Source organism: Ursus americanus, chromosome 3, assembly GCF_024610735.1.
Source record: "Ursus americanus isolate L20-20 chromosome 3, mUrsAme1.1.p, whole genome shotgun sequence".
Taxonomy (NCBI): Eukaryota; Metazoa; Chordata; class Mammalia; order Carnivora; family Ursidae; genus Ursus; species Ursus americanus.
Window position 1 is genome coordinate 4,929,433 of NC_142129.1, and position 26,143 is coordinate 4,955,575.

The window sequence follows — 26,143 nt, forward strand, 5'->3', positions numbered from 1 at the left end:
TTTTCAGAATTAAGCATGAATCACATGTATAGCCAGCCAGAGGCTTTTAACCCACAAACGGACAAAAAGCCCTGCGTGCTCAGTAACTGCTTTGTTTATAGGAAAGAAAAGAAAAGAAAAGAAAAGAGAAAAGGAGAAAAGGAAATTAGCATGGCTGTGTTCAATAAAACTTAATGAAAGGGAAGGAAGGAAGGAAGGAAGGAAGGAAGGAAGGAAGGAAGGAAGGAAGGAAGGAAGGAAGGAAGAACATGCTGCTAGTTTTATCTAATAAAAACGAACTGAAGTTTATGAGAGAAGAAAAAAATCACCAGCTATCTCCGGGTCTCATAGGAGACGGGGTCTGACGTCACTTGGGCGCGGTGCGCCCGTAAACACTACTGCGCATGCCCGCCGCCTCCCTGGCTGAGGGCGGGCGTAGTGCGCAGGCTCCAGCCTGGGTCAACGGGTCAGTGCGTTTGACTGGCTGTCTGGCCTCCGCCGCTCGCGGTAAATGGCGCTGGTGGCGGGAAAGTTGAGTGTCTGGTTCGCCCAGCCTTCGGGGCGATGTGTAGTGACTTCCGCAGGACCGAGTCTGGGACGGAGGTGAGAGCCGCCGAGTCTGGGACGGGAGCGAGGGAGATGAGAACAGGGCGGTGGGCGGGCGAGGGAGCCGGGAGGGCGGGGAAGGCGGCGCGGGTGTCCTGGCGGGGGGCGCTCGGCTGAGGGAAGGCGAGCTGCGCCGGACTCCAGCACCCCGGCCGACCCTCCCACCTTTACACCGGGAGCCAGCCCCCGGGACCTGGGGGTCTTCTGAGATGGGCAGGCTAACGCGCGCGGTCTGAAGGGAGGCGGAGGAAAACACCCCCACTGCGTGCGGAGGTAGGTATGCAGTTCCTAATCTCTGCTCGCTAGGCTGACGGTCCAAAGCTGTCACACGGTGACTGCGGTTAGAAATGGTAAGCCCAGGCAACAGAAGCGGGGAAAAGGGATTGCCCGTTGGAGAATTTATGGACGTTTATCGGTATTTGAGTATTTGAGTAAGTTGCCTCCACTTCTCCCTCGAGTCTCTCCGTCTCTGCTTATGGCATCAAGCCCTCGCTCTCCCAGCTTGCATTTCCTGCTTAAGTATCTCCAGAAACACGCCAACTGTTTGACGTCCTGCAAGAATTTATTCAGGAATTGAACCAAGAAGTATCAAGTACTTAACTATGTGTCAGCCGCTGGTTAAGGAACTGGAGTAAGAAACAAAAGAAACAACTTGTGCCACTGAAGAACTAGGAAGGGAGGCCGACTTAAAAAAAAAAATCGCCGCACGTGTAGAAGAGCATGCTGTCCAATAGAAGGGCAGGCATCACGGAAGACTGAGGAGGAGATGACTGAAGTTTTAAAAACCATGTGAAATCAGTTTGGCAAGGAGGGGGTGGCGGTCAAAGAGAGTAGCAATTAACATGGGTTCTGCCTTCAGAGCGGCTTATTTAGGGGAACTGCAGGTAGTTCTGAATAGTTGGAACAAAGCTAGTGAGGGATAGCAGAGTTGGGCAGTGAGCCCTGAGAAATAGTGGTGTGTTAAGAAGGATCTCTTACACAGGTGAGGGAGAGAAGCAATACTCTTTTTTAAAATAAGATTTTATTTATTTATTAGAACAAAAGGAAGGGAGAGGCAGAGAGATAAGCAGGCTCCTCACTGAGCAGGGAGCCCGACATGGGACTCCATCCCAGGACCTGGGATCATGACCTGAACTGAAGGTAGACGCCCAACCATCTGAGCCACCCAGGCACCCGAGAAGTATTACTCTTAAGAGGAGTCAACAAACTTTTCCTGTGAAGGGCCGGATAGTATTTAGGCCTTGCAGGCCAGGGGGGCGTCTCTGTCAGAATTCCTTTACCTTGCAGTTCTAATATGAAGGCATCCATAGGGAGGTGAACAAATTAGCCTGGCTGTGTTCAATAAAACTTATTTTTAAACTTTTGGATTTGACCTACTGGCCATAGTTACCAAACCTTGCTCCTTAAGAGTAGAGCCACTGCTTGTATAAGAACCACTACAGTTAAAACATTACTTACTTAGATGAACATTTGAAACCAAGGTTAAACACGATGACTTTTGCAGTCAGAATAAGCCTAGTATCCGAAAAATGGGAGCCCTGGTGTGCCTGGGTGGCTCAGCCAGTTAAGCATCTGCCTTAGGCTCAGGGGACAATCCCAGGGTACTGGGATCAAGCCCCTGCATCTGGCTTTCTGCTTGGTGGGGAGCCTGCTTCTCTCTCTCCCTCTGCCTGCAGCTCCCCCCTGCTTTTGCTCTCTCTCCCCCCCTCTCTCTCTGTCAAATAAATAAATAAAATCTTAAAAATAAAAAATGGGTGCCCAGCACAGCCAAATCATTGAACAAAAAATTTAGCAACATATCCTTGGCCTGCCATGTCTGCATGGAGACCCTAAGCCAGATTGCCTGGCTCATATCACTTTGGAGTACAGAGTGTTGGAGGGGAGAATAGGGAGCTGAGCAGTAGGTGCTACCTTATTCTTTTCCTTTTTGTTAACAAAACCAGCTGAGTGAAACTCTTCCTTTAAGTGTTTTTGGGCACTCAGTGGCTAGTGCTTAATTTGTTTGGACACAATTTTCTTCCTTTGCACATTATGCTACAGTACTATGGATTCTGCTTGGAGGCATTGTGTTGAGGAAGATGCCTGAAGTCACAAGCTAGCCCAAGAAACAAGTACAATACTTTAAAATTTTAATTCACTAGAATTACAGCTTTAAAAAACAGCTATCCATTCCTACATTTTGTGAGTAGTAGGGAAAAGACATTTCATACAGTGTCTTCCAGGAAAATAAAGTTGCAAAAAATATTTTCTTTTAACAGATTCTAGAGATGGAATTATGGTAGGCCAGGTAGCGAGTGGAAAACTTAATAATGAACCCTTGATTTAAAGACCTGCATTTGACTACAGTTTACAGTAAAATAACCCATTTTTTGCCTAGTGTTAATCTTTATTTTTTTACCCTGTTTATTCTTCTTATCCTACCTGACACTTTATATCAATTTAAAGGTCATGAGAGCAGACTTTGTTGTCTGTTGAGTTTATGCCTTTAGTCCTAGTATTGAGAACAATGTTTAGCCCACAGTTGGCACTCAATAATTGTTTCTTTAGTGGATAAATTTCTTACCTTTCTCCTCCCCTCTCCCCTCGCTCTGCCTTGCTTCATGTGTCACTGAAAAAAAACAAAAAAATTACAGGAAATCCCTTAATTTTTCCTGTTGTCTTTCTGTTACTGATTTCTAGTTTGTGTCCATCATTGTCAGAGAACATACGCTGTATGATTTCAGTTCTTTTAAGTTTGTTGAGGTTTGTTTTATGGCCCAGGGTGTGATCTGTCTTGATGACTGTTCCTTGGGCACTTGAAAAAAATGTATATTCTGCTGTTGTTGGGTGCAGTGTTTTATATACATGAGTCAGATCTTGTGTGTTCAGATCTTCCATATCCTTAATGATTTTTCTGTTTGTAAGTCTATTCTTTGCTGAGAGGTCACCTTAAGGTCCCGACTATAATTGTGGGTTTGTCTGTTTCTCCTTTAACCTGTATTACTTAGTTTTGCTTCGTGTATTTTGAGGCTCTGATTGATAACGTACACATTTAGGACCGTATGTCTTTTTGGTGGATTGATACTTTTATTATAATTCATTCTGTAAAGTCCCTCATTGTCTCTAGGAATTTTCTTTCCTCTGAAGTCTACTTTACCAGATATTAATATAGCAAGTCCTGCTTTTTCATGAAGTCTATCTTGATAATATATGCACTGCTTTTCTCTGAATTTCCTCCTTAAGATAGAATAAATATTTTTGCTTCTAAGAAACTGCAACTTTGAGGGCACCTGGGTGGCTCAGTCGGTTGAGCGACTGCCTTCTGCTCAGGTCATGATCCTGAAATCCCGGGATCGGGTACCAATCATCCCAATTGGGCTCCCTGCTCAGTGGGGAGTCTGCTTCTCCCTCTGACCCTCCCGCCTCTTGTGCTTTCTTTCTCTCACTCTCTCAAATAAATAAATAAACTCTAAAAAAAGAAAAAAGAAACTGCAACTGCGAGGCAACTGGGTAGCTTTTTCGGTTAAGCATCTGACTCTTGGTTTTGGCTCAGATCATGATCTCAGGATCGTGAGATCGAACTGGGGTGGGGGTTGGAGGGGGGCCACCCCCCACCTCGGGTTCCATGTGCAGCTGGGAGTCAGCTTGGGATTCTTTCTTCCTCCCTTTCTGCTTCTCCCTCCACCCCATGGGCACTCAAGCACGGGCTCTCTCAAATAAATAAGTAAATTCTTTAAAAAAAAAAAAAAAGTGCAACTTCTCCAGTTGTGACATGGATTTTTTTCCATCACATTCCTCCTCAAGGACCTCACTGCTACAGATGTTCCCAGTCCTATGGTCATTTTTTTGTCTTCTGCATTTTTTTTTTTTTTTTTAATTTGTCAGAGCACAAGCAGGGGGAATGGCAGGCAGAGGGAGAAGCAGACTACCTGCTGAGAAAGGAGTCTGATGCAGGACTCTGTCCCAGGACCCTTAAAACCGACTGAGCCACCCAGGCATCCCTGTCTTATGCATTTTTCATTTTCTTTTCCACCAATCATTTCCATTAGTATCCTAACATAGAACAGTAAATGCGAAGCAGAAAACCTCCCTAGACGTCTGCGCCCATCCAGCTGTATTCCTTTACTCCTCCACACAGCAAAGAGTTTGTGCTCTGTGCCTACACTTCCTTATCTCCCATTCACACTCTCGCCCATGGTGTGATCAGTCTTCTGTCTCGGCTGTACCACTAAAATTCTCTTGTCAAGGTTATCAGCCAACTTATGTTGTCAAATGCTCATTTCTGAGTGCGCTCTCCTTTTAGGCTGAAAAATAGGAACACAGCAGAGTGTGTAGTTCCTATAGGAAAGCCGTTGGGAGGGAGGAAGGGGATGATCCATGGGTGTCTAGTACCTGCTCTTAAAATAACCCATTAGAAAATCCTCCCTGGGGAAGAGAGAATGAGAGGAGGATAGAATATGCCAGAAGTGTTTCTCCAGCAGAGTTCCTCATATGCAAGGTGACAATAAGTGTTCTGCCAACATTAAGCTCCTGTAATTTTGATTTTGTGCCTTATAGTTTCATTCTGGGACTATGCACGTATATGATTTTTTAAAAAGATTTTATTTATTTGAGAGGCAGGGAGTGCAATCGGGGCAGAGGGAGAGAATCTCAAGCAGACTCACTGAGATTGGAGCCTGATAGGGTTCTTGATTTCATGACCCTGAGATCATGATCTAAGCTGAAATCAAGAGTTGGACGCTTAACCGAGTCACCCAGGCACCCCTATATTTGTTTTTTTTTAATCTAAATGAAAATTTGAAAGTTTGATATAACTTACTGATGAAATTTGAAGAATGCATTTAATGGAATTACTAATTTGTGGGATATCATAAATTTAAAATTTAGTCCTTAAAAATTCTGCTAGAAATTAATGCTGCTTACACACCTTCAGAAGGGCTAAAATCAACAACACAGAAAACAGCAGGTTTTGGCCAGGATGTGGAGAAAAAGGAACCCCTGTGCACTGTTGATGGGAATGCAAACTGGGGCAGCCAGTATGGAAAACAGCATGGAGGGTCCTCAAAAAGTTAAAACTAGAGCTACCTTATGATCTAGCAGTCGCACTCCTGAGTATTTACCCCAAGAATACAAGAACACTAATTCAAAGGGATACATGCACCCCAGTGTTTATAGCAGCATTGATTACAATAGCCAAGATATGGAGGCAACCCAGATGTCCATCGATTGACAAATGTTGAAAGAAGAGGTGGTATATACAAGAACAGAATATTATTCAGCCATAAAAAATAATGAAATCTTGCCATTTGCAGTGACATGGATGGAGCTAGAGAGTACTGTGCTAAGCAAAATAAGTCTGTAAGAGAAAGACAAATACCATGTGGTTACATTCAAGAATTTAAGAAATAAAAGAAACGGGCATCTGAGTGGCTCAGTCCGTTAAGCGTCTGACTTCAGCTCAGGTAATGATCTCAGGGTCCTGAGATCAAGTCCTGCATTGGGCTCCCTGCTCAGCTGGGAGTCTGCTTGCCCTCTCTCCCTCCCCTCCCCCCTCAGCTCATGCTCTCTTTCTCTCAAATAAATAAATAAAATCTTAAAAAACAAAGGGGAAAAAAATGAGAGAGACAAACCAAGACAGAGACTCTTTAACTACAGGGAGCAAACTGATGCTTACCAGAGGGGAGGAGGGTGGAGGAATGGGTGAAACAGGTGATGGGGATTAAGAGCGCCCTTGTGATGAGCACAGGGTGATGTATGGAAGTGTTGAATTACTATATTGTACACCTGAAGCTAATACAACACTGTTAGCTAACTGGTATTAAAAACTTAAATTCATGCTGCTTAAATTGTCAGGTGTATATAGGAATTCCTGCTTTACTTTGTATTACCTGTTTTTCCTTTTCCTCTTACAGGATGATTGCATTAGTTCTTCTTCAAGCTTGATTGAAGAGCCAGACCTAGTACTCTGCCCTGAAGGACAGTTGAATTATCAAAGTTGCAGAGGAGTCTAATTTCCCATGTGAGAGGAATTGGCCCTCTAATTTGTAGAACTACCATGAGAGCCAAAGTTTGCGTCAGTCACGTACATATTCACTTAGCTGCTGCTTCCCTTGCTTCCTTATTTCAGCTCCTCTCTTAGTTCCCTGTGTTATAGTTACACGTTTTTGCCTGAATTTCCTCTACTTGTGAGTAATAAAACTAAGAATTGTATTCATTTTGTAGATGGGAAATCCAGGCCTCTTACGGGGCAGGGGTGGGAATATTTGGTTTAGAATGTTTGCTTTTTAAGTAGCTTATTTTTTTATTTTAAGATTTTATATATTAGAGAGTGCGAGAGCACAAACTGAGGGGAGAGGCAGAGGGAGAAGCTTAACAGGGAGCCTGATGTGGGGGCCAGGACCCTGGGATCATGATCTGAGCCGAAGGCAGACGCTTAACTGACTGAAGCACCCAGGAGCCCCTTTAGGTAGCCTTTTATACTTAACTCGCTTGCAGCCCTGCTGCTGGGGCCTTTCTGCAGACAGATTTATTTACAAAAGATCAGGGGAAATGAGTCTTTATCCAGATGAACTAAATATATGTGTGTATATATTTATTTACCTTAATGCCATTCATTTCTGGTTGGTTTGATCTTTAAGTTCTTCTTTCTGCTCGTGTAAGCTTCCACAACTAAATGGTCTTTAAAAACATCTGTATGGTAAGGTGTTCTACTTACTAGGTGTTGAAGGTATACGGTTGCACTGGAAATGGAGTTTTGTTAGTATGAAGCCCTTCGATGACATGAATACTCCTGGACTTTTGTTTGGTAGAAGTTTGCAGACTGTCCAGACATGAAAATCGAAATAGTTTGAGGTTCTTTACACTCTCCATCCTTCCCAAGCCTGCCTACCTATGCCCTGTTTACCTTTAATTTAACAGGCAGCTCCTGAGTTTCTGCCAAACAAAAGCTTTTTGGAGCTCATTGTGAGCCAAAATAGATTCTTTTCCTTTTGAGCTTTTACTTACAGATGGGGAAGACAGGCTGGTAATGTGTTAAGTATAGTAATACCTTCGTGGAAGGAGGTGGCCTTGAAGAATGTATGTTATTGTCGTTTGTTCAATAGTCTTGGCCTGAGAAATTTAAACGAAAAATAGGCAAAGGACATTCCATGTGGAAAGAAAAAAAGCGTTTCTCTATCAATGCACATTTTTTATGTATTTAAAAGAACTGTATGCTAAATCTCTCATTCAAAATTAAGGGTGCCGCCCCCAAATTAGAACTGACCATTTGAGACTGAAGAGAAAGGCTGACAAGTCCAGCTGGATGTGAAGTGGCTTGTTAAGGGGACTTCCCGACTGAGCCTGTCTGCAGGCAGCCTCAAGATGAGTAAACCTCTGCAACCCCACCTCCCTGAAGACCTGCTTTTCTAGCCCTGGGGTTGGGAGTGCCGCCTCAGGACCACCCAAGAGGAGAGTGTTTAATGGCTGTGTGTCATAGTCAGAGCTCCCGGGTAGGTCAAGGATATTATGCCCAAGGGTGTACTTAAGGGTGTGGTTAAACAAAAGGAAACGATGTCGGGAGGGGTGCTGTGCTCCAGGAGGTCCCAGGTCCCTGACTGGTCCTCGGGGATGATTTGTCCAAGATGGCGTTAGTCAGGTTCACACACCTTTGCAACACCCTGCTTGTATTTCTGTTGTAGCAGCTACAATACTTTATTGTACTTTCGTAACCTTCTGACTCTACCCTATCAAATTCTTTGAAGATAGGAACTGTGTCCGCTACATCTGTATATCCCTAGCACCTCACTCAGCTCCTGGGATACATTCGACTTGGCTGAAATGTTTACCAGTGGATGTCTGTACAATTGAGTATTTCCCCCTTTGCAGATGATATACTTGTTATGGTAGTAATGCTGCTGTTGAAAACATTTTGGGCTCCTTGTTGCTGTTGGAGGAAGTATGAACAGAGATGGTTGAAAGAGGCCCGGTGATTGCCTAGACAGGATCTCAGATCAGTTCGATCATCAGCTTCGTAGGTGCAGAACCGTTTCATCTCTGTACTCAAATTTTATTAGACTCAGTGATACTGACTCTGAGGACAGGAGAAGAACTCCAGGCTTTGGGAGCCAGAAGGGATCTCTTAAATCTTAGCTCTGGCATCTACCGGTTTTCTCATCTGAAAAATAGAATGATAATAAATAGAGTTAATGTAACAATTAAAAGAGATAATGTATATAAATTATGTACTGATGATACCACAGCACAAATAGTAGCTATTAGTAGATGACTATTGTTATGATAATAAAACCTAGCAGAAACTGATTTACAAATCAAATGTCAAATCTATTAATTAACAATATTAGTGAAACTGCCAAGTAGACTAAAATTGTGTCCACTGTGCATTCTTTCCTAAATAGGAAATTTGGCCTCAGAAAGATTGCTGAGAGAATCAAGAAAATTCATGACGAAACTCTGATTGCCCAGTGTGTTACTCTTTCCTAAAAGGATTAAGCTATCTTGTCTAGCAGAACTTATTTGGGTTCCTTTTACCCTGGACACTTAACAAGCTCTTTTTTGCCCTTCAGAAACTCCAGATTGATTATATCTGACTTCTTTCAATTCATTTCTTAAATCTGGACATCATTAATTTTAATTTCTATATTAGGTTATGTCAGATTTTTAGGGTGGTTTTTTTTTTTTTTTTTTTTTAGATTTTATTTATTTATTTATTTATTTATTTGGAAGAGAGAAACAGACTCTGCTTTGGCATTGTAAAACATTATTTTGAATATTCTCAGTAGTGGAAAGTTTTCATCCTTTGAAACTGAACTTGATTTTTTGATAATAGTGGAAATGTGGTAAGAGGAGTAATACCGTCTCTGCCCAAGTGTCATGCCGATATAAAGCTTTCTGGAATACTTTCTTACCAGGAATTCTCACAGTGGAGAATTCTAAAATATTGTGAGCAGTGACAATAAGAGTAAACAATTGGAGTAACTTCCTAAGTTAATCATTCTCATGAGGATAGTTGGTTATTTGTATACATGCTTTTTAAAACATTTTGAAGTCATTTTATTCCATCTTGTCCCTGAAAGTTTCTGTCTTGCTCTTCAAGCTGCACTCTCAGTCTTCTAACTCAGTGGTTCTCATTCTTTTGGGCTTTAGGAGTGCATTACACATTCAAAAATTACTGAGGATTTTAAAGAGCTTTTGTGCATTTTTTGTGGGTTTTTTTTGTTTGTTTGTTTTTGGTTTTATAATAGTTACATTATATTAGCTTCAGGTGTACATCATAATGGTTTGGTATTTGTCTATGTTGCAAAATGATCACCACAATAAGTGCAGTTAATATCTGTCACCAAAAGAGCTTTTGTTTATGTGGGTTATATCTGTCAGTGAAACTGAGAAATTTACCTGTCTATTTATTAAATAGCAGAAGCAAGAAAGTTTATTAAAGCTAAAAATAACACTCTTGAGAGATCTCCAGAGCAGGTGAGCTCCAGACAGAGAGCTGCACTGAGAAATTTAGAATTTTAAATATTTACATTCATATACAAGTGACAATAATAACCCCTTTGAATATTATCATAAATATTTTAATGAAAAGTAGCTATATTTCCCTAAACAAAAAATGTGAGGAGTCACACTGTTTTACATATTTGTAGATCTTTTTACTGTCTGGTTAAACAGAACTTGACTGGGTTCTCTTCTGCATCCAATCTATTACTGTATGTTGTTCTGGTTAAAGTACATGAAGACTCTCTGGCCTTTCACAGATAAATAGTTGGAAAAAAGAAGGAGGTTTTTGAAGATCTTTTTAGAGAATTGTGGATTTTCTTCTTTGAATCTGTACCAAAACTTGAGAAGATAGTAGTTTCCTAAAAGTTAATTGCAACGTAGAATATAAAATTATATCAGTGAATTTTTCATACGTTAAAACCATTGATTGGTCTTACACTTGGAGTGAATCTTTTACCCAGGAATAATTTAATATCGTGCATTGGTCATTTGGAAATATTGGTTCACTGAATTACACAGATCTTTCAAGTATGGACATGTTTTGTTAAATAATTATTTTTAAAAATCACTTTCATTAAAACATTGGCAACTTCACCAAAAAGGACCTTAACTATTGGGGAGCTGTCAAGGTCATGGTGGTGGATGAGTTTTCCAAAATTCAAATGTTATCACTGGCAACAAATACCATCAGTTTTTTTGAAGTGACAAGCTTACTTTCTTTGTTTTCGATAAAATGTCTGCCAAATACCAAGTCTGTATAATCAAAGCTTGTCTTTTAATCATTCTTTCAAATAAAATGGTAGCCTATGAAAAAAGCATCCAACTCAAATAATCAACACAAGTGCTTTTCCTAAAGAAAAAAAAACAAAAATGATTCTATTTCATTTTGGAGAAGTCCTTCATCTGTGTGTGAAGTGGGGGACGTCCCCAGGAGCAGACTTTACCTCAGACACAAACTGCCGCGTTCTGGATCCCTAAGACTGTACTCAACTCTAATACTAATTGCAAGGCCAGGACCACCTTCAGGTATAGCAATTCAGTAGAAGGACTCACAGAACTCATTGAAAGCAGTTATATTCATGGTTGTGGTTTACTGCAGGGAAAGGATGCCGATTTAAAGACAGCCAGAGGAGGGGAGGTAATGGATCAAAGTCCAGGAGAATTCCAAATGCAGACTTTCCGGTTGTCCTCTCCTGGTGGAGTTGTGGATGGTGCTTACTTCTCCCAGGATCAGTGTGTGTCTCCCAACTGCAGAAGCTAACCTGAACTTTGGTGTCCAGAGTCTTCTTGGGGCTCTCTCAGGTAGACACAGTCAGCTGCCCAAGCAGCTGACTTCAGTCTGTGGGCCCCCGATACCAGAGGTCAAGTTGACCCAAAGCCCCAACCCAAAGTCGCAATGTTTGACCATCTCGTGTGGCGAAGGCCCCCTGGTAAACAAAGACACTTCTATCAGGCAGGATATTCCGAGACATGAAGATGACCTCCCAGGAGCCAAGGGCAAAGGCCAGACCTTTCTGATCAAGGTTAAATTCTTTACTGCTAGTATGCGGCCTGTGTCATCACAATGATTCTAAAAAGTACTCAGAGGTCATGATTTAATAGAACTAATACTTTTAACTGCCTCATCAAAGGCATTCTTGTGAAAAACTAGTTTTGCTTGTTTTTTTTCTGTGAGTGGTGAAGAATGCCATGTGTACTGGGACAGTTTGATGCCTCTACCCTGGTTGTGCCAGCATTTTCACCCACCACCGCTGGTGCACTGTCAGTGCAAGTGTCAACTTAGTGAGAAAGACAGGTCATATCTTAAGAGTTTTAACCTCGGATACACCTTCAGAGTCTAACTCAGAGCACTGTATCTCTTGTGTAGTGAGCCGTCTTTACTGTGTTTCAGAATAAAATATCATCTCCTAGAGATCAGTTACAGCAAGTTCTTCGAGGGTAGGTTATCTTCATCTTTGTAGTCTGCATTTTACCTGCCATGGTGCATTGTATGTAACAGAAACTCAGTAAACATTTGCTAAATTAACGTATAGAACCCTTTCATGACTTCAGGAAATCTTTTCAAAACTTATGTTTCAGTTAAAAAAGGAGAGTGACTGCTTTTGTTCCCATTTGTGATAGGCTCTTTTTTTCTTTTGTTGTATGGAAGAGTTGTCAAATCTGTGCTGATTGCTTAGAAACTTGAGAATCAGCTTTGATAGCTTTGATTACATGTCCCTCATTGACATTTAAATTAGCCTTGCAATTCCGCTTGCTGTCACCCTAACCAGTTTTGTCTTGGTGTGGGCACTCCTCCTCCAGATTAGTGTGACACTCCAGCCTTCTCTCCGTATCTGGTGTTACTTTCAGATACATTCCCTACTAGCCACCAAGATAATCTATTTGAAATGCAGATGACGATAGCTTGTGCTGTACATTGTGCTTACTCTATGCCAAGCACTTTTTTTTTTAATACCCTGAATCCTCAACAACTTTGGGGGGGGTGGGGATACTGTTTGTTATCACTTGAATGATGAGAAACCTGAGGCCCAAAGAAAGGAGCTAGCAGGTCTGGTCCTGAAGCCCCAGCTGTCTACTATTAACTTTTCCAGACTGCCTCTCACTACATTGCTTAAAATCCCTTGCTCTTGTCTACAAAGCAGAGAATAAGCTCCTGAACATGGCATCTAAGACCTTCTGTGTTCTGGCTTCCGCTCTTTCAGCACTTCTTTATCTTCTGCCTGTTCTGCGCTACAAGCTCCAGCAGGTGAAATCTGCTTACAGTTCACCTACGTGCAGAGTGCTCCTTACAGCCTCTGCAGCCTGGCTGATGCCACATCTGCCTCATACCTGCCTCTGTTCACCCAACAAATCCACGTGGGAACTCCTCAAGGGTGGTTTTTTCCCACCTTTTTCCTTTGCCCCCTCCAACTATTAGATAAGAAATTGACAATATAGGTAGGCAAACAAATTAAAACCTGGTATCTGTATAACAAGTGTATTAAGTATAGTGAGAAAGAAAATTGTAACACGTAAGAAAGGTAAATACTTTGCAGTTAGCAGTTTGGTCTTATATCCCACACTATACTATCAGCTCTTCTGAGGGCAGGGACTCATTTTTATACCATCAGTGTTTGATCCATAAAAAAAGGAGATATTTTCTGAATAAATGAACACAATTTTTCTCCTAAATTGTATTTCCTAGTTCATAATTTCCTCCAAATCCTCAAAATTAAATGAGTCTTTTTTATAGACTTTTGGAAAATTGTGCAAATATAGATTTCTAAGATTTTATATTTTTAGGTAATGAGTTTTTCTTTTTTTCTTTTGCAAGCTCCTTGCTCGACTTGAAGGTAGAAGTTCCTTGAAAGAAATAGAACCATATCTGTTTGCTGATGAAGATTCATCTGTGCATGGTAAAAAACAATCTCAAACCAAAATACAGTGTCATACATTAAGTCTTATAAAACATGTTGATTTCCCGACATATATTCATTGATATGTACATACTCGTAGCAAAGGGCTGTATGGATTAACCTGTAAAATTAAAAAGTGAGAAATAGATCATGACAGAACACTTTTAAGTCTTCATTATCTGTGTCAGATGAGATAAAGTTTGACTCATCTGCAGTAAATCTTCAGAATAAATATTGACTGCTCTTATCCCGACACAGTATTTGAGGGAGTTTTGTTATAATTTATTTTTTAATTCTTTAGAAGTTTGAGAATCACAGTTAAGTCCCTAGGTACCCTGTTAATATTTCTGTAGAAGGGAAAAGACATGCCCACTTGTTCCCCCAGCACTTGGACACCAGGGAAAACTTATAGAAAGGTACTGTGCTGGCGTTGTGCTTCTCTTCTTTAGTGGAAGAGCTCTGTAGAGAGAAAATTCACCCATTTATGTGTGCAACTCCGTGATTTGTAGTATCCATTTTTGCACTTGTCACCACAGCTCATTTTAGAACATTTTCATCAGCCCAAAAAGAAAGCCGTGCCTATTAGCAGTCACTCCCCATTTCCTCCCACATCCCTAGGTGGCCACTGATCTACTTGATGACTCTATAGACTAGCCTTGTCTGTGTATTTCATATAATTGAATTATACGGTATGTGGTCTTCTGTGACTGGCTTCTGTTACTTTGCATAATCGTTTCAAGTTTTATATTGTGGCATTACCAGTATTTCTGTTTCTTGTTCCGTAATACTCTGTTGCATGGGCTTACCACATTTTGTTTATCCATTCATCAGTTGATGGACATTTGGGTTTCTACTTCTTGCTGTTATGGGTAATACTCCTGTGATTGTGTGCAAGTTTTTCTGTGGGTATATGCTTTCAATTCTCATGGGTAATACCTACAGGAGAGACTGTTAGGTTCGTGGAGCAACTATGTTTAACCTTTTGTGGAACTGCTAGACTGTTTCCCATAGCAGCTGCTTATTTTACTTGCCACTAGGATTGAAGTGTAGAATAGTTTGAATTTTCCCACATCCTGCAAACAAATGTCATTGTCTGTGTTTTTTATTATAGCCTTCCTAGTGAGTATGAAGTGATATCTCATTGTGGTTTTGATTTACATTCCCTGATCACTAATGATATTAAGCATCTTTGCATGTGCTTATTGGCAATTTGTATGTGTAATCTGGAGAAATGTCGTGTCTTTTGCCCATTTAAAGAAAAGGATTGTGTTTTGGTTATTGGGTTATAAAAATCCTTTCTATATTCTAGATACAAATCCCTTACCAAATATGATTTGCAAATACTTTCTTGCATTCTGTGGGTTGTCTTTTCACTATCTTGATGGTGTCCGTTGAAGCACAAAGTTACTAAATTTGATGAAGTCCAATTTATTTATCTTTTATTGCTTATGCTTTTGGTATCATAGCTAGGAGGCCAATGGCTAATCCAAGGTCAAGAAGATTTACGGCTTTGTTGTCCTTACTGATTTCTGTTTTCATTCTTTTCTGATCAGAGAACATACTTCTGTGATTCAGTCTTTTTAATTGATTGAGATTTGTTTTATTGCTGAACATATGGTCTATCTTGAAGAATGTTCCATGTGCACTTGAGAAGAATGTATATTCTGCTATAGTTGGATTGAGTGTTTTCTTGATGTTTTATAGTTCTGGTTAGTTTTTAGCATTAAGTCACCTGTCCTTGTTGATCTTCTGCCTAATTGTTCTATCTGGTATTGAAAGTGGGTATTGAAGTTTCCAACGATTACTATTGAATTGTTTATTTCTCCCTTTATTTCTTAGTTTTCCTTCACATATTTTGGGGCTTCCTGCACTGTTGGGCACTTACAAGTTTATTATTATATCTTACTGATGGATTGACTCATTTATCATTATAAAATGTCCTCCTTTGTCACCTCACACCCATTAGGGTGGAAACAGTAAAAAACAAAGTAACAAGTGTTGGTGAGGTTGTAGAGAAATTGGAACCCTTGTGCACCATTGATGTGATTATAAAATGGTGCAACTATGAAAAACAGTATGGAGGTTCCTCAAAAAATCAAAAACAGGGGGCGCCTGGGTGGCACAGCGGTTAAGCGTCTGCCTTCGGCTGAGGGCGTGATCCCAGCGTTAAGGGATCGAGCCCCATATCAGGCTCTTCCGCTATGAGCCTGCTTCTTCCTCTCCCACTCCCCCTGCTTGTGTTCCCTCTCTCACTGGCTGTCTCTATCTCTATCAAATAAATAAAATATTAAAAAAGAGAATCTTAAAAAAAAATCAAAAACAGAACTGCCACATGATGGGGACATCTGGGTGGTACAGTCATTAAGGATCAAACTCTTGGCTTCAGCTTAGGTCATGATCTCACGGTTGTGAGACTGAGCCCCAGGGTGAGCTCTGGGTTTGGTGCAGAGTCTGCTTGAGATTCTTTCTCTCTTTCTCCCTCTGCCCATATGCCCGCTCATGCTCTCTCTCTCAAAATAAATAAAATCTTAAAAAAAAGCGGGGGGTGGGGAACAGCCATATGATCCAACAATTCAACTTCTGGGTAGATCTCTAGAAGAATTGAAAGCAGAATATTGAAGAGATATTAGCATTCCTATGTTAATAGCAGCACTATTCACAATAGCTAAGAGATGGGAGCAACCCAAATGTTCATTGACAGATGAATGCATAAACAAAATGTGATATATGCAAACAAGGGAATATTATTCAGCCTTAAAAAGGAAGGAAATCCTGTCATGCTACTACATGGATAAACTAGGAGGACATGCTAAGTGAAATACACTAGTCACAAAAAGGAAAATACTGTGATTTCACTTATATAAGGTATCTAAAGCAGTCAGATTCATAGAAACAGAAAGTAGAATGGTTAGTTAGCCAGGGCTGGGGGAAAAAGGGGAAAAGGGAGTTGTTGTTTAATGGGTATAGCGTTTCAGTTTTGCATGATGGAAAGGTTTGGGAGATGTTTTACAACAGTGTGAATGTAACTTAACACTACTGAACTGTACGCTTAAAAATCTTTATGCCATCTTTTAGCACAATGGAAAACAAAAATGTCCTTCTTTGTCTCTAATAACAGTTGTTGTCTTAAAGTGTATTTTTTCTGATAATAGTATAGCCACATCAGCTCTCTTTTGGTTACTGCTTGCATGGCATGTCTTTTTCTATCCTTTTGTTATCAGTCTGTTTGGGACTTTGTAAAGTGTGCCTATGGTAGATAGCCTGTAGTTGGATCATGTGTTTTTATTCCATTCTGCCAGTCTCTGCCTTTTGTTTGGACTATTTAATCCACTTACAGTTAATGAACTACTAATAAGATAGGGTTATGACTGTCATTTTGCTCTTTTATATACATTTTATTCTTTTTGTTTGTTTGTTTCTCTGTTCTTCCTTTACTGTCTTCTTTTGTTTTAAATATTTTCTAGTGTACCACTTTGTTTTGGGTTGGGGGGGGAGAGGCAGAAGAAGAGGGAGAGAATCTTACACAGACTCCACACCCAGCACAGAACCCCACCCAACACAGGCTTGATCTCACAACACTGAGATCGTCCCCTGAGCTGAAATCAAGAGGCAGAAGTTAACCAATTGAGCCACCCAGGTGCCCTTAGAGTACCATTTTTATTCCCAGTCATTACTGCTTATTTTTTTGAGTTATTTTCCTTTGTTTTGTTTTGTTTTCTTTTAGATTTTATTTATTTGACAGAGAGAGAGAGAGTACAAGCAGGGAGCAGCAGAGGGAGAGGGAGAGGGAGATGCAGGCTCTGTACATGGAACAGGGAGTCCGATGCAGAGTTCAATCCCAGGACCCTGGGATCATGACCTGAGCCAAAGGCAGATGCTTAACCAGCTGAACCACCCAAGCACCCTTGAGTTATTTTCCTAATGGTTGCTCTGAGGATCACAGTTAATATCTTAATTTAAACTATCTAATTTGGATTAATACCATCTTAATTTCAGTGTTTTATAAATACTTTGCTACTGGGTAGCTTTGCTTCCTCCCCCTTCACTTGTGCTGTTACAGATTACATATTTAAACATTGAATGTCCATAAACAATTCTAAAATTATGACTTAATGCAAGAAACTAAAAAGCCATTACAGCATAGAAATTAAAATGTATTATAACAGAAATAAAAAATTATTACTCAAATCATTTGTTTCTTAAGTCAGATAAATGAAAAAAAGTTATAAATATAAAACATATACTGTCCTTAGTATTTTCCTATGTAGTTGCATTTACCTGTGGTTTTTATTAACTCATTTGGTTCAAGTAACTATCTATTGTCCTTTCATTCAACCTAGAAGATTCCCTTTACTCTTTTTTATAGAGCAGATCTGTTAGCAAACAATTTTCTAAACTATCAATAATAAAAGATAAATTTTGACCAAACATGTTGGACAAAAAGATCGAACTTTCTATTCTATCAGAAAGGATATTATGAAGTTGAACCTTATGAAACTGACACTAAAACATGGGTTCACAGCACCACTTATACATTTGAATATTACATTTGTAGAAACTTTAAAAACACCATCATGCTCCATCACTAACAAGTTTACTTAGTTTGGATTAACACTGTCTTAATTTCAGTATTTTATAAATACTGTAGATTTTTTAGCTATAAAACTAGTTAGATGAATGCTCACTGGAGCAATAGTAGACTTAAGACTGGTATTATAAGGATTATTTATCAACACCAGTAGTTTATCAGAAACTGTATAGGGAAGCTCAAATTGAAGCGCTAAGAGATTTAGGGATTATAAAAAGCTCTAATGCCATTGTAAACATTTCTAAATGGTTTTTCATAGTAGTTACTCAGTACTATATATCAACTCATTACCTCTTCTGTACTATAATGATTATAATCTGCAAATTCAACATATTTGTTATACAATTAGTAGGTTGGTACCAAGATGATGTATTTTTTGGCTTTTCTTTTTTATCCTTATTTTGAAGGATCTTCAGATTCATAAACTCACTCTGACAATCTGTTACCCAGATCCCTTACAGCATTCTATTTATGAGAGCAACTATCAAGGCCAAACCATCCAGATTTTCTGATTTAGTTTAATTTGTCAAGTGCCAAACTGTAGAGGTGTTTTTTTTTGGGTGTGTGTGTGTGTGTGTGTGTGTGTGTGTGTGTTTAGTGGTGGGGGGGGTGTTGTTTTTTTTACTGCAAGTTTCCATGCCCAATACTTTGAGTGGACAAGGTTATGATTTCTTTTGTAACAGCTCTCAGAAACATTTGAGAAAGTGACTTCACAAATACAGCTAAAAGGACTGTGCCCCTCTGTAAAACATCATGTTTGAATACAATTTTTGATGTGATGATTAGACAGTAAATGTTTATAAAACCAGCAAAACTGACTTCATCATTAAACATATTTGTAGAGAATCTGGGACCTTAACAATAATATTTATATGTAATTTGCAAGTTTGCGCATTTTATTACCCCAGTTGTTACAAATGACCTTTTTACTGCTTTGCTACTAATCTGTAAAAGGAAAAGAGTGTTTTTATATACCCCTTAATAATCTCCTTGCCAAGGATTTCACCTTAAGCTTTGCCTCATCTCATTCACGCCAAGCCAAGAATCTAAAGAATCCATATACTACGTGGTCTATTTCTTAGTAACGTATGGATTTAGCAACCTTGTTAAACCATGTAGGCAAGTGTTCTCAAAGACTTACTCTTTTGAGTTACGCTAAAAGATATTTATGAGTACCACCTTCTCTCTAAGAAAATAATTGTCTAGGTTTTCATTTTTTTTGCTATTCTGAGAATGCCAGAAAAATCCAGAGATGGTCATACTTCCCCTCTGGCCAGTGTCATGTATTTCTGTCTCCTTGTGGAGTCTCTTCCCTTTTACTTCAGAATATGTTGCATTTCTCCTATCTTTGGTTGTCTTCATTTGACTCCAGCCTCATGAAACTGCTTTTGAATATTTCTACTTTTTAAATGAATGTAAACCATCATATTTTTCTGCTAATTCTTCTTGTGCCCCCTGCTTTCCTTGCAGCCTGATTCTTGGAAGAACGCTGAGTGCCCCCCCGGGGAGCCCTTCCATCTCTTTTCTGAGTATCTGATTTTGAAGTTTGGTTCATAAAATAATATTTATATTAAATGTGGTTTTGCAAACTGCACATTTACTGCTGTAAGGTAACTATCCAGGACCAATTCAGTGATCTGTTCCCAAACTCTCCCTTGCCATTTCTTTACTTTTAGTAATTTTGTGCTGCATTTAATGTTGTTTAGTACTGTTTCATTTTCTTGAAAAGTTTTGTGCTCTGTGTCATTTTCCTCCTAATTTTTATATTAAATTTCTGTCTTATATGTTTTCATACCGACTCCTCTAACATGGATGTACCCCAAGAATTGAGTTTTTGGCCTCTGTTCTTAATTTTTCCTTCACTCTCACCCACCAAATTGAGCTTTCTGTTCTCTGTTTCTGTGTAGCTTACTCTCAGATCATCTCATGTCTACACTCTTATTACTGTCTTGAATCTTAAAATCCTGGTGGTCGTAAAACATTTTTATTTTGTGACACCTAGCTAACATAGCATTTTGAAAGCTAAGTTCTTATGAGAATATTCATGTGATTATGTGAATTAAAAATCCCTGCTTTCCTTATGTATTTGATTTGTACGGGTACTTCCAACCCTGTCTCTCTTCACCTTCACTACCTTAGCTTTACCCCTACCTTCGGAATATGTGAAGGGGGCTGAAGACCTGCCGGAAACTAAGTGTCAACACTCATTGGGCCAGGGGCAGTGGGCAGGGCACTGGACTCCCACTGGACACTTTGTTCCTGTTCTGGCTTGTCTCCTGTGTTGGTCTCTTGTTTCCAGCCTTGTCCTGGGCCTTCACACCTGCTGGACTCTGGTGACCAGTGCCATACCCCCTACCTGTGATTCCCTACCCGACTTGATTCCTTTCAAAATGCAATGTTCCAAAGTTCACTTTGGGGCCTTTACCCCTCACCAGATAGGACTTAGATTTTCATTTCTTAGATGTCGCTCAAGAAGTTCTCAAAAAGAAACTAATCTGATGAAGTGCCTTCAGAAGATACTGTGTTTTGTGCTGGAGATAGAATAGGCAAGTCCCAACCTTCAAGGAGCATACAGGAAATATAACGAAATAGTCAGAAATCATCTAGCATGAGGGGCGCCTGGCTGGTTCGGTTGGTGGAGTGTGTGGCTCTTGATCTTAGGGTTGTAAGTTTGAGCCCCACATGGGGTGTAGACATTAATTAAAAATAAAAAATCCTAAAAAAATTATATAGTGTGATAACTGTGATGATGGAAGGTGATAGTTTGCTTTCTTACCTCAAGAGTATTGTTATTAGGATCAAATGAGGTATCATCAAGTTGTCCCTTGTCATTTGTAAAGTCCGATGGAAAAGTTAGTTGCTGTTGATTGGCCTCTTCTGATACCTTTTCTGGGGAAAGAAGAAGGGAAGGTTTGGTGCAGTCTGCTGATTGGTTTCCTTACTGTGTTTCTGTGTGGTTCACTGTGTCCTATATATAAACTGTTTTCAGATTAGTCTTGCTAGACTGTGTTTTCAGCTTTCCTTCACTACCATTAATATCTGTTCTATGTTAATGTTTCATCTAGTGCATGTAGTTTATTCTCTATAATACAGGGAAGTGAAAGACTTTCATTTGTGGGTAAGGGAGGATTTCAGCTTAGCTCCCTTGTCATGTAGTAGGAGAGAGTAAACTAAACATCTGGCTTGAATAGGTTTCTAGTTACTATGTTAACTTTCAGCAAGAGCATCAGTGAATAATAAGTTTTACTTGAGTCACGAATCTTTTGGGGGAGGGGTGTGGGAGAATAATTTTTACTTAAATTTTGAATTGCAAATTGCATGTAAGATTATGGTAGAAACTGGTTGAAGTTTTATACTACCTTAAATATGGTATAGTGGTAACGTGCTAAGATTTTTTTTACATGTTCTTTATGAATGTTCCAATTATAGTGGTTTGTTAGTAATAGCAGGAAATAAAGTAATTGGATTCTCAGACTATGTAATTTGCTTGGGGCCTAAGAATCTGCATTTTTAACACAGTGTTTCCAGTTATGTGGTTCAGCCATAAATTAAATGGAAACAAACTAGCAAGAATTGGAAGGCCACTGGTAGGAGTAGATTTTGAAGAGCTCTGGAGGCGGGATAATTTCCCCAGGTGTTTAATTTGCGTTGTCCTCACTGGAAGAGAGTTATTGGAACTTACATAGAAAAAGATTTGGAGTCTTTGAAGTTCAGAGTAGTTTACTTCAACTTATAATGCTAGGAAAATAATTTACAGTGCAGATGTCATTCCAGCTGGGCACAATTTCAAGTAATTTATATAGCAAAGAATAACGGATAGCTTTTTGGAAATGTGGAGGGGTGTTTTCAAAGTTCAGGGGTGCTATTGGCATTTAGGCCTGAGGGCTGTGGACTCTTCCGGCTCTGTATGTAAGAAACTGCACAATCAAGAATTTTTCCACCCATAATGCCAGTAACACTGAGAAACCCTAATTAGAGATTGTTTCAACGGTATGTAACAGAAGTCAAGCCTAGTGGTTTACCTGATAGAGGCTTATTTTCTTCGCCTCACAAGTGGTATAGAGGCAGGCCCTGCATAGCTGGTGTGAGGTTCCATAGTGTCATCAAAGTCCTGGGCACCTCTTGTCTTCCTGCTCCACCATTCTTAGGGCCCTGCTTAGGGTGTCCCTTTTATACTCACTGCTTCAAGATGGCTGCTTCCCCTCCAGAGCGGGGAGTGGCAGAGCAGAAGTGGCACCTGTATCAGGAAAGCAAAACTTAGAAACCCCAACAGAAATCTCATGTCTCATTGGCTACAACTGTGATATCTGCTGACCCCTCTCTGCAAGGGATACTGAGAAAAATAGTTTTTCAGCTGGGTGCACTCCCTCCCTCCACCCCCCAAATTGAGGTTTTATACTTAAGGAAAAGGAGAGAATGTATATTGGGTAAGCAAGTACCGGAAATGGTGTGTACCATAGTAATCAATGGATTTTCGAAAGACCAGGAATCTGGCACTTTGTTCTTAGCTTATCACCAGTTTCAGTGTGAGTGCATGTGCTCCCCTCCCCAGTAGACTTCCTTGGGTACCTTTCAACCTTGTCACTCTGTTCTTCACATTTTCTTGATGCTAACTAATAGCCAACTCCTTTCTCAGAGGTTTCCTTATTTATTTCTTGATTTCCTTATTTATTTCTATTTGCTTACATGGGACTTAGATTTTTCTTTCACATTCCAGTAATTTTACACGCTATTGCAGGCTTTTCGTTTTGTAGCCTACTGTTACTGTGCTGCTGCATTTTGACTGACATTTTTACATTGTACACAGGTGGTATTCTTGAATTTCATGGTCCCGAGGGAACAGGAAAAACAGAAATGCTTTATCATTTAACAGCACGATGTATACTTCCAAAATCCGAAGGGGGACTGGAAGTAGAAGTCTTATTTATTGACACAGATTATCACTTTGATATGCTTCGGCTGGTTACAATTCTCGAGCACAGACTGTCACAGAGTTCTGAAGAAATGGTGAAGCGCTGCCTGGGAAGGCTGTTTCTGGTAAACTGCACTAGCAGCACTCAGCTGCTCCTCACGCTGTGCTCACTGGAAACCATGGTTTGTAGCCACCCTGCCCTCTGCCTTCTGATCTTGGATAGCCTGTCCGCTTTTTACTGGACAGACCGCGTCAACGGAGGAGAAAGTGTTAACTTACAGGAGTGTACGCTGAAGAAATGTGCTCAGTTCTTAGAGAAACTCGTAAGTGAATATCGCTTAGTTCTTTTTGCAACAACACAAAGTATAATGCAGAAAACCTCAAACTGGACAGAAGGGCCTTCTGCCTTTACCCATCCGACTGAGGCAGATGCGGACTACAGACCCTATCTCTGCAAGGCATGGCAGCAAGTAGTCAAGCACAGAATATTTTTCTCCAAACAAGTGGATTTTAAAACCAGCAACCAGTTTTCTTTAGTTTCACGTCATTTAAAAAGTAACAGTTTAAAAAAGCATATTTTTATTATTGGAGAAAGTGGCGTTGAGTTTTGTTGATAAGTATCACCAAATAGTGGTTTTCAGGATATTATGCAAAATTTTAAAAGTCGTTTTTGGGCTAAAATGATTTGATTATAACGCTTTAAACTCTGGGAGAATTAATATACATGTTTCTACCACAGAATGGATTTTTTTTTTTTTTTCCAGGATGGATTTCTTAAGCTAGTACAGTAAAACTTTATTCTGTTCTTAGGTTGTTGAAGATAAAGTGCTGGTAATAATTAAACTGTATATTAAGCTTGTTTTAAAACTAAATAAATAATCTACATATTGCGGCCTAAATGAACTTTTTTTATAACTGTGTCACATTTCTGGAATTTAGTTAAGTACTTAATTGTTTGGGAAAGTTTAAATGCATTTCTGATTTCTCATATGTAAGTCCTTTAGGAAGCTGTAACTTTGGAAAATGTTTCTGTAGAGCTGTTATTTCGGCAAAGGGGATGAAAACAAGGAGCCTGCCCATCTGCCTTTCACACCAAAAGACTATGGAAAGTCAGCATTTTGATCTGAGTTAGAATGAGTCCAAGATGGAGTTGCATTCTGGTTCAGTCTCTGTATAATTTTAACACAGGGAAATAATATACCCATTCAAGGAATTCTGTGAAGATTGTTTTGAAATTTTCATCTCCTCATGAAGTGATAGACAAATGCTGAAACCGCATTAGTACTGTATGTTACTAGTATGTTCTTAGCATAGTCCAGCCATACCATGAAATGAATCAAATTATTTCCAGCTAAGAGCTGGACAAGGCTCTGTGTACTTTGGCCAAGGCATGGCCAGAATGGGGAGCGTGCACCTCTAGGGGTATACAAGGTAATGTATTGTGGAGAGGAAGAAAACCTCAGAACTTCTGTTTATACATTTTAATATAAGAAAAGATGAAATTGTATCAATATTTGATATTCAGATTGACTCTGGTGCACTCATCAATCTATGTGTCAGGTGGTCATCTGTCGCATACATATCTAAGTATCCTGTGGGAAAGTGGAAAGAATTGCCTGTGAGGTGTTTGTGGGTATGTTCATTTATACATTACCAATTTAGTTAAAACTAACTGTAAATTAACCTATCTAACAAAGATTCTTTTTAAGGGCTTAGAAAGAGTCCTGCAAAAAAATTAAGATTGAAGTTAGTATTCTTCCTGATGCAGGGACAGCAGAGGTGGCATATGCTGTCTGTTTCCTGCTCACGGACCCTGAGCCTCTTTTAGCTTACCTGCAGTTGCCAAAACCCACAGGCTTCTGGAGGCGTCTGCTGGCTGCCAGGGCCTACTGGGCTGCATGTGGGCCAGGCCGGGCAGTCCTTAACCAGTGAAGGGCAGGATTTGGTGTGGTAAACACGCCAGCTTCCTTACCCCTCAGCTGAGAGGACACTGAGGTTCTCACAGAGTGGTCCCAGTAGGATTGGTTCCCATTGCTTTCAGCAGCAATCCATCTGCCTTCTGTCCTTCCCTCTCACTTGACCCTCATGAGGTCTCCTGGGCTTGTCTCCCTAATGAAGGACAAGTCCTGGTCTAGGAGCTCCTTCTGTTGTGGGTCGAGGGGGAACCAGACTGTCAGTAGACAATAAAAAGTTGTCAGACAAACAGCCCTCCTAGGCCCAGTATTTGCGCTTCAGCCACATTGTGAAATTTAACACGATGGTGGACCCAATGGCAATCAAATCAAGTTATGCGGGATCACATTTCTTGTCATTCACACTCTCACACCCATATGCCCTCAACAGATTTTATTTTGCCACTAATAAACTTTAAAATATTTAAGAATACGACCTGTTATATCCCTAGTTCATCCTTTTTCACTTTGTATTTTTGTGGTTTTTATTACATGTTACATGTAAGTAATTTATAAATGTTTGTATGTTGGAGGAATTTGCTGATTTCCGCCTGGATAACCGTGTCATCAGTAAGATTGAGAATCTCTTGGAGCATCTGGGTGGCTCTGTCAGTTGAGTGTATGCCTTGGGCTCAGGTCATGATCCTGGGGTTCTGGGTCTCCTCCATTGGGCTCCCTGCTCAATGGGGAACCTGCTCCTTCCTTTCCTCCCCGCCCACCCCCCCAGCATGTGTGTGTGCGTGCGGGCTCTCTCTCTCTCAAATAAAATCTTTAAAAAAAACATTTGAAAATTTCTTGGTCTACTCTAAGTTACGTCTCTTTTTAGCTGTTTGGAAAAGATAATGAAAATTCCTTACCTTCCCTTGTCTAGCTCTAGGTATATGCATTACACGTGTGTATGAAAAACTTAGAAATTCTTAGAAGTCTATCCTTGTTTCCATTTCTCCTCTATATAAATGAAGTATTAACTTAATGGACTGTTATTCACAGATTTATAACTTGTTCTTCAGAACATGATTAAAAAATAATGAACTTTTATATTAACTTAAATTATCAATTATATATTAATGTGTCAGACCAAAGACTTAGTTATCTTAAAAAGATTTGTTATCTGACATGTTGGAAGGAATTAAGAATCCTGGTTAATAAAAAATTCTTTTAAACTAAAAGTTATACCAATGGGATTTCTTGAACACTACAGAAAATTTAATACTTATTAAAGAATGAGGCTTAC

The 26,143-nt window shown here is 39.9% G+C and overlaps 1 protein-coding gene across 2 annotated transcripts; it reads left to right on the forward strand.

Annotated features, from left to right (window-relative positions):
* Nucleotides 1–434: 434 nt before the first annotated feature.
* XRCC2 (X-ray repair cross complementing 2) lies at nt 435–25,892 on the forward strand. 2 transcript variants are annotated; one of them, XM_045792255.2, is made up of 4 exons: nt 445–582; nt 7,803–8,054; nt 13,376–13,457; nt 22,853–25,892. In XM_045792255.2, exons 2-4 carry the CDS (start codon nt 8,025–8,027, stop codon nt 23,569–23,571), a joined length of 831 nt encoding a protein of 276 aa, XP_045648211.2. In that variant the 5' UTR covers nt 445–582; nt 7,803–8,024; the 3' UTR covers nt 23,572–25,892. The 2 variants fall into 2 exon arrangements, with proteins under 2 accessions (XP_045648210.2, XP_045648211.2); XM_045792254.2 differs by lacking the exon at nt 7,803–8,054 and having other exon boundaries at nt 435–582.
* Nucleotides 25,893–26,143: the final 251 nt, after the last annotated feature.